Below are 13,853 nucleotides of genomic sequence, written 5' to 3' on the forward strand. Positions count from 1 at the left end.
GTGACCAACAACATTAACTTTTAACGGTTAAATCTCTCTGACATGTCTAAATACAGACTAAAAATTAATGAGAAAAGAATACTTACAATCTAAGTAAATCATCTTGATCATTATTTCTTTACCTGGATATATACTCATTTGTGACTTCTTCATTATCATCATCTTGGGAATGTATGATGAAGGGTAAGTAAAAATTGTGGCAATTATAAAAAACATTATTGTTACAATTGCAGAGACAAGGCATTAATAGAAGACTTTGATAGCTAAGATTACCTTGGACAAAAGCCTCAGTAAACTCTAGCAGACTGAAAACTGAATGAATTATTTGACTGGTGGTCATTTATGATTTTAGCACCTCTGATGACAAAACTAGCTGCACAGTAGCATTAATAAGCTTAATAATGAACGGAAGAAGGTTAAACTGGACGGAATCAAACAAGAGCATGTTTGTAAACTCCACCAAAATACAAAAGTGCAGAAAAAGTTGTTTGTGTTCTAAGAAAACTAAGTGGATGTTCATTCATCTTCACATATTTTTCTGCAACATCAATTGCTTCTGAGAAAAAGGAAAGAATAAGTGACAACTGAATATTGAACATAATAATAATAATGTAACTAAATTTAATCCAGAAGAGCCGGTAGTAACAGTCCATGTAGTTTTATCTTTCATATAAACTATTAAATGAAACATTTGAAACATGCCAAATTTTGATGACCTAATGTAAGTATGGAGTAAATCACATAAACACACACACACACAGATAATTCTGTCCAAACAAAAGTCGAATAGTCTGCAGTAATGTAAGGTTTGGTTAAAACATTGTCTTAACATTTTTTTGTTCTTTTTTTTACAAGTAATTTTTTTATTATTTTAAGAATGAATAAAGTTATGGAAGACTGATAAAAAAATTCATTTTTGTTTAATTTTTTTCAAATTAAAACAGCTGTTTCTTACATCAACATTTTACAAATCATATTTCTTTATTATTTTTTCATTCAGTATCTAGATTTATGAAAATTGATGTTGACTGCCTTAACACGGCAGTGAGTACCATTTATTCCCGATAGTGATATTTCTTGAAACTTTGTAGCATTCATAGTGTTCTACTATGAACATCACACTGCTGCAAGACACAGCTCTTAATATGTTCTTCCCATGGGTGACTGATGTGGATAAATACATTTCAAACCTACATATTAAGCAGTTTATGTGTTATAGTTTTAAACCTACAGCAGTACCAGATCTTGATCATTGTAACTTCAGCATGGAAATATTTAATCTGCTTTAAAATACTTGTTTGTTTGTTTGTACTTATGCAGAAAGCTACACAATGGGCTATCTGTGCTCTGCCCATCACGGGTATTGAAACCCGGATTCTAGCGTTGTAAGTCCGCAGACATACTGCTGTGCCACTGGGGGGCCTTTGAAATACTTAAATATTTCAAATACTTAACTCCACTGTAAGTGAAGCTAATAACTAAAGAGAATTTCTTAATTTACCAATATCACTGTCTAAAATAAATTGAAACAGTTTTCCAAGCATGTCCACAATAAAGCATGCTCAGTTTTATACTCTGATTCCAAATTCTGAACTTTGTGTTAGGTTAGGTTGTAACCTAAACAAATAAAACATAACAGTCTATTATTGTTCAATTATGTCTTGTGTATTTTTTAATCTATTTTTTAAGGAAGTCAACCAAATGCCATTCTTTGCTATCCCCACCTCAAGCTTCCTACACCACACCACCTCGTTTGATATAGGAATATATGCAATTTTTCCTTTCAAATATCATATTTGTATATTTTGATACATTGTTCAGTTTATTATTTAATATGTGTATGGCTGTGTTTAATTTGACTGTTCTTAACTTATAACTACATGTGTACGTGTACCTTGTTGTTCTATAGGTCTACATTACATAGAGCCTGATAGTAAATAATGGTAAAGATCACTTAGTCTTGCTTTTCAATTAATACATTCTTTTAGTTAAACTGTCGCATACTTTTTTTCTTTAGTTCTTCTTTGAGCTTTTGTAAAGTCCACATTACATACACTGGGGAATAGTTAACTACAAGATGGAACTTTAACTTCTTGAAAATTCACGGATTGTGATGTTCCATGATAATCTGGAATTAACCCACTTGGTGTCATAGCTCGCAGCGCTGCTATGCAAAAATTTTCTACTCCAACCACATTCCATATGAATACCTGGATAACTGTGTGATCAGACTGTTGATTGCCGAAAAATTATGGATTATGAAAAGTATGCAGGGAGGAAATGTGCTTTCAACGTGGCAATATTACACCAATTACACCAATATTTTTTTTTGTATTTTTTTGCAATGAAAACTAAACTGCAGAGCTATTGTCAAAATACACGATCGTCAGATAGAGCATAACTGTAACTAGACACTGCGACATGAGCTGTAACGACGTGATAATATTCCAATTGTTTTGTTATAACGTACTCAAAATTTCGTTCATTAGAAATTGAGCTGTATCGGATTCAATTTGTTCAAAAGTAGTTGACTTATTTCATGTTTAAATAAAATACATTAAACTTTTTGTACTCATAGCTAATTTCCTTCAAGTGGATACCAAGTATTGATATACAAAGATGAAATTTTCTGAAGGAAACAAACTGTGATCAAGAAAGGTTTGCTACTGAGTCATTTTTTTATGTGAGAATTTTTGTCATGTTTAATATGCATACCAATTCATCACTTTTATGTAAATAATATACATTCTTTTATTAAAAACAAAAAACCATTCATTAAATAATGATATTAATATGAAGACATTTTATACTGCTGTGGGAAATTTTTCAGTTATCCTTGTTTTGTTACATTTTATTAACAACATATTTTTCTGTTTATTGTTCATAAAGTGAGTTTTATGGTAACAGATTTTGACCGATAGATGTCACATGTTTACTACGTTGTTTATCAAATCATCTGTTGACGTGAGAAGAGTAAAGATAATGTTTTAATTTAAGCGTAGGATATTTCGAACAGTTAAATTTTGAATTATATCAACAACAAATTATTTAATTTGCTAGAAAAATAAGAAGGGGTTTAAAATGTATGGCCATAGTCAAGAAGCAGTAATTGCTTTGAGTTTCAATCAAGATCATGGTAAGAATTGAGTTTGGACTGGACTTTGGTTACTTAAGACGTTAAGTTAGTATTTAGAAATAAGTAGAACTGAGTCGGGTGAACGTTAAAGTTTAAGTTTTACTTTTGATGTTTTAGCCTTACAGTTACGGTTGTTATATTTTGAATTAAGTTAACTAAATAAATACAATAAAATTCCATATGTAGTTAAACTGAAGTTTAGAATGCCCAAGACACCAGAATAATTCAAATTAAAAATTAAATTGAGGCTTAATACAGTAGTTGTGATATTTTCTTTTGGCGTAATACAATAAAATCAGCTTTTTGGTTTTCCAGCATTTCAATGCTGAACTTCTGAAGCATAGGCCAGGTCTGTGCAACAGATTAGAAACACCATCTATAATTTATAATTTTACACTAGAAGTATGTATATCTATTATTGACACTGCATCATCACATTATACCTTATATATTAATAATATTATGCTTTCGACAGTGAAATTACAAATATTTGCATCCCTTACATTTAAAGTTTCGATTTCATTATTAAGAGAATTGTGATGTATATATTTAAAAATCTTGCCATTAAATCTGTTTTGATCAGTATTTTCACAAGAAAAATTTAGCAATAAAAACTTATATTATTTACATTTCGTTTGTTTAGTTCATTATTGAACAGTAACTTTTGAATTGTGATTGTTAATTTAAACTCTGAATATGTTATACCTTGCATGTAAAGGCCCATGTATTACAGATAAAGTCTAAAAAACGTTTGATACAGGAATACTGTATAAATACATATTTTCAATATTTCTTGAGTATTTCATCATAAGAACACCTGCATTAACAAATGCATAGTAAATATAGGTGTTTTGAGCTCCTCATATCATAACCTACAGACAACAAGGGACCATTTGGTTCTTCAAGGTTGTCATTATACACTTACCAGTGAAAAAAATTGAAAATTTAAACCTGCCCTTTACTTTTCAGGAAGTCATCAATTCTCCTCATAAACTCATTTAATAAATCAATTAGCCTGTAAGAAAAAATAAAACTGTCTTAACTAGACCCTAACAAATATTTTTTCCAGATCTTATGTCCTTCCATTCTATTATCTTTAGAATATAACATAAAAAATCAGAGGCCTTAGTTCTATCAATCTCTTAGATAATCTTGTAAACTTCAATAGAAAATGAGTTGAGATCTTAACCTATCCCTGTAATCATCATAGTAGTCCTCATCTGAACCCTTTTTCCAGTAAGTCAATATCTCTTTCTTACATAAAGATATGAAACTGCATATATATATAGTATTCTAAGTGAAACTTAACTAGTGATTTGTATATAGAAATAATTACTCATTATCCACCACTATAGCAAGATTTTTTCTTTGACCACTCTATTGAATCTGTTTCATCTATATTTCACATGTGATCCAGCTTATGATAATCCAAGAACTAAGGTTATAACTTACCAATTGAACCGAGTCATTTTCTAACACCTCAACATTTTCAATACAGCTAGAAATACTTGAGGATTTGACATTATCAATGTACTTTACTTATATATCAATTATAATTCTATCAAACTTATTAATGTAAATAAGAAAAAGCAAAGGCCCAAGTATGCACTGATTTGCTAATAACAAAGGTCCAGTGCGACTAGAGTGCATTAATAAAATGTTTTATTCTCTCATCCAACCAGTACAATTAACTAGTCTTTTTCCAATCCTTATTTAGTGTACTTTTCATAGCCATTCTTTTGTGTGGCACCATATCAAAAGCTTTTTGAAATTCAAAGTATACCCGACTTATACCCTTTCCATTATCCAATCCATATAACAAGCAATAGTTTTGAAAAAAATATTTTGACGTTTGTTTATATCATAATTCTGTAAATTATTTGTAGAACTTCATTTATCAGATTCTCCTCTAGAATATTTCACACTACAGAAGTAAGACTGATTGGTCTATATTTTCCAGAACAATCCTTATCACACCTTTAAGTTTCTTCAAAAAACATATATTATGCCTTCTGGAAATGTTGTGAAATTATGTTTAATAATACATTACTTTTTATCTTTGAACCCACTTTATAGAAAATAAAAGTTTGGAGAACGGCTTGACTGGGTAATGATGAAAACTTTATTATAAATGTATGATGTTACCTGAGGATGATATAATCTAGTTGAAACATCATACATTTATAATAAAGTTTTCATCATTACTCAGTCAAGCTATCTCCAAACTTTTATTTAATATGTTACTTACATGAATTGTGTGTATGGGGTTCATTGTGAAATCCCTATATCAACTAGTTCTGTGTGAATTTGTATAACTCCAAATTCCTCCCAGTTTTGGAGCTAGCAGGACCAAATTTGGCAGGTGGACTCGCAGTTGCATGGGGAGTTTCTTATCTATAGTGTGTAGCCTCCCTACTAGGGGGAGCTAGGAAGGTCACCCAGACACAATGTGGGTCTAGGTGTAGGTTGTAAGGGATTCTGAATTGGAGTCTTGCATAAGATTTTGTGTTCTTGGCCCCACTCAGGATCCTGGAGTGCCACGTTTAAAGCTATCTAGCAAAAAGAAACTTGGCACATATGCTCAGTTACTACAGACAGATGTCCTACATGGTTTTTATTTGTGATGGCTATAGGAATAATTGGGGACAATGGAGGAGCATCACGTAATAACTGTAGCAAAGGAAATTTATAATAACTTTAATAGTTTAGCAAGCAATATTAAATGTATATTAAATTAGATATTAATTGCAACATATTGTACTGACATCTCCCTGTCAGTGGTGATCTGTATTTATCCTCTTATTTAATTATTATAAATTGAACATTGTATTTAATTAAATAGTTTCATGTGTAACTACTGTAATACCTTGCAACATTGCTAAAACGCATGTCTTACGTTATCAAACAAATTAAGGTGCTACTATAGTGTACGGTCTACAAAGATATTTACACTATAGTGTGTAATCTACACAGATACTATCATCACCAGTTTAACTTTTGTTTATAAATAACACTTTTCACTATCATCATCATCCTTTTAATGATTCATTAAAATATAATTTCTTACTAAATAATTTATATCTATCTGCATTTTTGTTCATCAAGTAATAATAATTTAATAAGTTGTGTGTTCCAAAAGAGTACATCAAATTTAGGTTATAATTGTGTTAGTTTTGACTGTTGGAATTTATTTCATTCCAATTATATTTGCCCCAAAAACTTTATGTAATGGTATTTTGTACTTTATTAGTTTTCTGTGTAGACTGCACACTGTAATATAAATATCTTTGTAGACCACATGCACCCAAATTTAACAAAATGGTTTCTTCCACTTAGCATGTCACTAATGGTATTCCTTAGTATTCTCATAACTTAATGGTACCACTTAAAATAAAGCATGCTTTCCCTCGTAATGGGTAAATTGAACTATTATTTACTATACATATGATACAATATTTCCCCCTTTTTTCAAGGTAAGATGTTTATGAATAAGTGTATCCAAAAATTAAATTTCAATAGCTATGAAATCATTATATAATTTTTATTATATTCATGAAATTACATGGGTTTGTAAGCAACAATTTCATATTTAGAGCTTATTTAAATAAATTGACAAGAAATGTGACAGAATATCATCATTGTAACCTACAATTCCCAGACAAGAGGACCAAACAGCACCCTATTTTAATGTAACCTGGAAACACACAGTCCAATTCATAACAAAATCATCAAACAAAGTAACTCACTTTTGTTTTTATTGGATTGTGTAAGTCCTTCATATATATATATGTGTGTGTGCGTGTTTATATATATATCGTGTATTTGCTTATGTACATAAAGAAAAAAGCTGTATTATTTCATGTATTTGTTTCTTCAGGGTGCTTTACTTGTTGTATGGAAGATGGATTGAGGATATATAACCTAGAACCATTATCAGAAAAAGCCCATCTGGGTAAGATATTTTCCTAGGGTCAGGTTTATATGTTTATCAACTTTTTGTATTCTATCTGTGTTACTAGAGTACATATCATTATTATGATCCTAGACATCTTGGTATTTGTAAAACTGCCATTGGGATTGTTATTTATCTTAAATCTCTTTGAGACATGTTTTTATAAATTACTTGTACACCAAACTGCATATGGTTTCATAACTTTATTTGTCACAGGGTCCCTAATAACATATAAGTTGCAAAAAGAATCTCAACAAAAATACCATCAATATCAATAATACTATTAATCTCACAAATTACTGCTGGAGTTCCCAGTGTATTTCACACATAAAAGGAGTTTTTTTGGGTAAGCTCTATACACCTTGTGGTGTAACAGGAAAAAAAGATAAAATTACCCAGGATGATGCAGTATGTGGACTCCACCAATAGTGAATGGTATAAGAACATGTCAGTAATTTTAGGATTAAATAATATGTATGTTTTCCACTTTAACTTTTAATACCACTGTATGTATCCATTCAATAATAAAAGTTTACAAATACTTTTGAAATAAAAGCATTTTGGTTTTAAAAATTGAATCAGTTAAAGGATTTGTTCTTATTTTTTGATATTTTTGATAGAATTTATAAATAAAAGAAACAGTATATTTTTCTTAATATATACTTCTGACTGTTTTTTTTTACTTCAGATGTCTCTGTAGTTGGCAGTATTGGTATTTGTGAGATGCTCCACAGGACTAACTTGTTGGCCATAGTTGGTGGAGGTCAAGGCCTAAGTTTGCTGAAAACACTGGTGAATTTCTCTACAATTTCCTTTAAATTTCGAATAAAGCTTATGTGTATTTTGTTTGAAAGACACTTTTCCATGTTTTTTTTCTTCTTTGTAGGTACTTGCTGCAGTTGTACATGTGTAGGTGGGGAAGATGTGTTATTAGAAGTCACATGACTTAGTGTTCCCAAATAAGTTCCATGTATTGACATTTGTGTAATCATTTTGTGGCAATTTACTTGTAGTTCCTGTTTTTTCTAATTCATTATATTGTATAGATTATTTTATTTACATAAGTAACATTAGTATTATGTAAAATGTATGACTTTCTATAATGAAGTTTCTTGTATTTTGTTAAGTACTTTTTTATTAGTCAAAGAGAGCAAAAATGTAAAAACTGCATCTTAATGTAATAATTATAATTAATGTTGCAATTGCTAGTATAAGTGTAATAGATGAGGTACAAAAATTTTCTTATACCTTTAGGTTCAAAGTATACTTTACAATATGCTGTTTCTTCAGCATCACCAAGATTTAAAAATATGATCCCTGTCTCAGTGGCAAACATTTTGACAAGTGAGGCACACACTGTATATTAGTGGTTCCCAACCATTTTTCCTACTAAAGACCAGTTATTTCTGATACCAAAATTTTATGGATTGCTTTGTACAATATTTAATTTCTAGAGTATTACATTGTAAAACAATGTACTTCAGTAGCTATGCTTTAAAGTACATACTCTTTTTCTTCAAATATCTTGCAGACCAGTTTAAATATTTTGTGTATCAGCATTTGGGAACCACTGTTGTGTCACATCGTGCAACTTTTTGTCTTGTAGAGCCCATTTTTCACTTCCTCTTTAGGCATTCTATAGCTTGTCTAACAATGCTTTCCTGTTGGGTGTCAGTGGGACATTCTGACACACTCAGTGCTTCTTGTTTGAATGCACTTACTAGCTGTTTCTTTATTCAGAAATATTAAGTCGTGATTGAAGCTTTAATAGTAATTAATGATAAAATGCTCCCCAGTAAGTTTGCAGACTTATAATGCTAAAAACTGAATTTTGATACCTGTGGTGTGAACAGCACAGATAGCCCATTGTAGTAGCATTGTGCTTAACTATAAATAAACAAACAAAAACTAATGATAAAAAATAAATGTCTAGATTAGGGCAATGCCTTACATGATGAGACACTCCTGCTCTTCAGAATATGTTAACTGTAATGATGTTATGATTATAAACTGTGGTATCAAGGATATTCAAAAGTCATTAAATAATTTTTTATTTATTATTTTTCACCAACAAAACGTGTAGTATATGAGAGGTAATGTATTTGAATTTCAGAAATATTGCATACTGCTAGCCTGGTATAAGATGAACTGCTGAATTTAAAATTCCCATAATAACAATAATTTTAAACCTTCTTTTACTAGTTTTGATCTGGGATGATCTAAGTAAGAAGTTTGTGTTAGAATTCACCTTTACTTCACCAGTTCTGGCAGTTTGCATGAGAAGAGACAAGTAAGTAAGCCAACACAAATACCAAAAATTATATTTTATATCCTGATAACCAACCAGTATCCGTATTCCTGAATTAACAAGCAAGATTTAAGTTTTACTACATAACAGCTGATTCATGAGAAAAGGCACCCTTTTTTCATGTTTGACTGACTTTTAAAAATTAATTTTTTTATACTATTGTATTTTAGTTTGTAACATTTATGTGAATTATAGATTTATATAAGATATGAAGACTGCTTTAAGAGCCCCCCCACAGTGGCACAGCTGTATGTCTGCGGACTTACAATGCTAGAATCCGGGTTTCGATACTCGTGGTGGGCAGAGCACAGATAGCCCACCGTGTAGCTTTGCGCTTAATTACAGGCATACAAAAAACGTGCTTTAAGAAAAATTTTGACGTGCCTTTTGGTCATGGAGATATTGTCCCCCAAAGATTATACCTCTGCCAAGGTATTCATTACTTTTTCATGCAATGTTGATGAGCAGAACGTATTAGATTGAGATGTAAATGTAGATTAGATGATAATTGAATATAACAAGGCATGATATGTTGTTTTGAGCTCATAAAATGCATACTTAATGTTAATGTAACAATAACAATGAAAACTGTGTGTTTAGTACAAAAATATATGGGGACTTTGTTAGCTACTCTGATTCCACAGTAGATAAAATGTACTGTAAGATAAATGAAATATGTATTAGGCCTCCACAGTAGAAAGTTTATCACTCATCTTATGTAGGTTAGGGAGCACTGAGATATTTAAACAAATTTGCTGGGCTGTTTTGAAAGGTTCATCAGTAAGGTTTTTTTGTTTCTTTTTTTCAACTAAATAGTTGCCTCTGAAATGCCAAAGTTTCTCGATAGCTCTATGGGACATCTCAACACCTAACCCTTGATAGCACATATTGGACACGGACTATCAATATGGCACTTAGATTGGAAATTTGCACTAATAACTCCATACTACCAAATGAAGTTTATGTTAGTAATAACACGGCAAATTTTTAATTATCTTGTTCTATTGCATTGCAAAAAACTACTAAGTTGAACTTTTTATGGGTTATGTACCTTCTACAAATAAAATATCTGATTTTGATATGGGATATTTATAGGAATTTGTAGCTTTGAAAATTCAAAAGATTTTATTTTGATAGGCTTTTTAAGAAGCAATTAAAAATATCTTTGTTACTACCTTTTGTTTTGCTACACTCTTTTAAGATTTTCCTATTCCATGGTGGTACAGCAGTAAGTCTATGGACATATACTGCTAAAATTAGAGGTTTGATTCCCCATGGTGGACACAGTAGATAGCCCAATGTGGTTTTGCTGTATGAAAAATTATCAAAAAAACAATGAAAACTTTCCTGAAAAATTCTTATTTTATAAAATTGTAAACTTTAACATTGTTTTAATTTGAAAAACATCATATACAGTTTTAGTGTGTTTACAATTACTGGTGTACAACAAAAATTAAAAAACAAATGGTAAAACAGGGTTGAAAAAATTAGACCTGTAATTGTGGTGGAAATTGTTCACAAACGTTTTTTTTTACTAGAAAAAATATCACCAATTTAAGCTTTTGTTCTGATCTCTAAGCAAGTCTTTGATTAACTGGAAGACATATTATTTTATACAGTTGAAAAGAATAGAAAAGAAGAACTTTCATTACATTTTTAGCCTATGACTTCTCAGAGATGAGATATATTCAATCACAATGCACATTGACAGTCAATAGTGAGAAACAGTGATTAACTAAAAATTAATAAATTATTACTATTTCATTAAAAACTATTTCTAATTTCCCTCTAGTGGCTATGAGTGCCATATTATAAACAAATGTTTGGAAGAATGACAAGTTTTTCTGTATAAGTATAAAAGTACACTGTACTGTCTGTTGTATGTCCATGTAACTTGTTTGCAGGATGTGAATGGATCTTCATCAAAATTGGTATGGAAGTTCATTGGGTCCATGGAGGAGATACATACAAATTTTCAGTTTTGCATTTTCTGATTTTTATGGGCGTTTTTGCGTTCTTTAACCACTACTTCATCCCCTGTAGATGGATCTTGACCAAATTTGTTATGGAGGTTCATTAGGTCCATGGAGAGATACGTACAAATTTCCAGTTTCATATTTTGTGTTTTGTAGTTTTATGGCCATTTTTGTGTTTTTTACAATTATATATATAAGGGATGTGACTTTTCATGTCCTAAGATAACCTTTCATTAATCATGAATTTACATAACTTCCATCCAGGGGATGGGTACTTCAAGTAGTTTTCTATAATTTTTTAATTTAGTGTTTCAGTTTGCCATTGGGCCAAGGAGCACCCACCTGGGCACCATAGAATTATTGTAAACGAAAGCTTAGTTTTAAAATTTCAAACTGATAACTGAATATAACTTAGGCAATAAAGTATATTTTAGAGAAAGTGTTGATCTACTACAATGGAGTTTGTTTGTTTTTTTAATACCAAGCTAAATTTGATAATTAAGACACTTGCAAATACTGAAGAAAATCCTTTATTTATACACAAATCTTATAGTGTGTATGTGTTCTTGAATCAATAAATTACATGTAAAATCTGGAACTTGATAATCCAGAAATTTATGAATATTAAAGGAAATCCTTTATGTATACACAAGTGTTACGGTATGTATTCTTTAATCAGTAGGTTAAACATAAGATCTGGAAAATACAATGAATAAGTATGTTAAACTTCTAATGGCATAGTATTCAGATAACAGGCATATCATTTATTCTTTACAGTGTTATTTTTTGTCTCAATAGATTTTTGCTTTATAATTACATTTAACAGTAAAATATCTGATCACTTTAAATTACTTTTTTCTTAAAATTTTCATCGTATACATATACGCAACTTTTTTTTTCTTCAACAGACTTTTTATGGTCTTGAAGACTGAAGTCCATGTTTTTAGTTTTCCAAACAACCCAAAGAAACTGTTTACCTTTGAAACTAGAGAAAACCCCAAAGGTGAAAAGACATGTCAATAAGATTTAAAATATAAAATTACATTAAATATTTCTTTTGTAGTGCCTTGTATGTATGTATTGCAACAGACAGTGGCCGATATTGAAATGCATACCTCTTTATTAACGCAAGTAACCTAATATTATATCACACTGCACTGTTCAAGAAAAATTAGCCTGTTGGTAACTTTTTCAGCATATAGTTTATAAAGAAACATATGTACAAACCGTCATAAGTTAATCTAAATAAAAATTTGTGGACAGTAAAAGTTTTTATTAATAACTAACTGAGGTCGTTTATATTCATTAATCCTAAATCAACTAAAGATCAGAATTATAATGCTGAGAAATGTTTTAGCATGTGAACAGAGAATGTCAGATTTTAATTTATGTTGAAATTATGAGAATTTATATATGCCCTGTTGTCCAGGCTTAAATATTTACTGTTGTAAATACTTCTTAGATGTGCATATAATTGAGGATAATGGATATGTAAATGTAAGTATATCTTACTTTATAGCAACACAATAAAATATTATGACTTGCAAATTAAACTCAACACTTGTAAGGAAAATACATTTATTTCAATTGCAAAGATGAAGTGTTTTGATAAAAATAATTCTTTAGTTATAAACCACTTGAATGAAGACCTCTCATTTTGTAATATTGACATGGTTAATGTTAGTTTAGTGTAAAAAATTGTATTCTTGATATCTGTGAAACAATTTTGTGTCTTGAAAAAAATGTTTTTCAGTGCATTAGATTTAATCCATACAGATACTCCTTATATACTCCATCACTATTTAGCATCAACCAGCAGCATCAATTGCTCCCGAAGTATAAGCCAAATTTGTATCATATTTATTCTAACAAACTTTAAAAAGTTTGCAAGATGTAGAGTTCAGTGTTCTTATTTAATTTTATGTGCAAAATGTAATTTTTAATCATATAAAAAATGTCATTCTCTCTTTGTTTGAGAACAATTTTATTTCAAACTTTCTCACACAAAGTTAACATGAAATACCTTACAGGGAAGAAATTCCAAATTTAATCACAAATATCAAATATTTTCACTTGGTAAATTACTTTACCTTGAAATTTATCCATGTAGACAATTTTTTTAAAATAGATATATTTTCCTTTTAACAACTGTTTCTGAGAAAATTTTACATAAGCTGAAAAATTATATTGCATGGTTGCTTTAGTTAGTGTACAATATATATATAATTCAATTTATATTCAAACATAAAATAAAGAATTAAACTTCTAAAATATTTCAAATGCATTGATGCACTGAAAAATTATATACAGCGAACTATATCTATAATGAAAATAACAAAAAAAGTTGCTAAAGATATTGCTATTTGTGTTAAACCTGATTGACTGTTAACCCTTTTGACATGGGTCTCAGGTAAAAGGCCATATCATCGCATTTGTTGACTCAAATTCAAAATTTTATTGAACTAGTATTTATGAATTTAT

General features: G+C 30.0%; 1 protein-coding gene across 1 annotated transcript in view; it reads left to right on the forward strand.

Annotated features, from left to right (window-relative positions):
* The first annotated feature begins 2,948 nt into the window (after positions 1–2,948).
* The window catches only part of LOC106478905 (WD repeat domain phosphoinositide-interacting protein 4-like), a 21,570-nt gene continuing 10,665 nt past the window's right edge, over positions 2,949–13,853 (forward strand). The window contains 6 exon segments of the mRNA XM_013939483.2: positions 2,949–3,136; positions 7,014–7,088; positions 7,777–7,854; positions 7,857–7,880; positions 9,291–9,378; positions 12,281–12,375. Of these exon segments, the coding sequence (XP_013794937.1) occupies positions 3,082–3,136; positions 7,014–7,088; positions 7,777–7,854; positions 7,857–7,880; positions 9,291–9,378; positions 12,281–12,375 (415 nt within the window). The 5' untranslated portion in view covers positions 2,949–3,081.

The sequence above is a fragment of the Limulus polyphemus genome, unplaced genomic scaffold (genome assembly GCF_000517525.1).
Source record: "Limulus polyphemus unplaced genomic scaffold, Limulus_polyphemus-2.1.2 Scaffold261, whole genome shotgun sequence".
Lineage (NCBI taxonomy): Eukaryota > Metazoa > Arthropoda > Merostomata > Xiphosura > Limulidae > Limulus > Limulus polyphemus.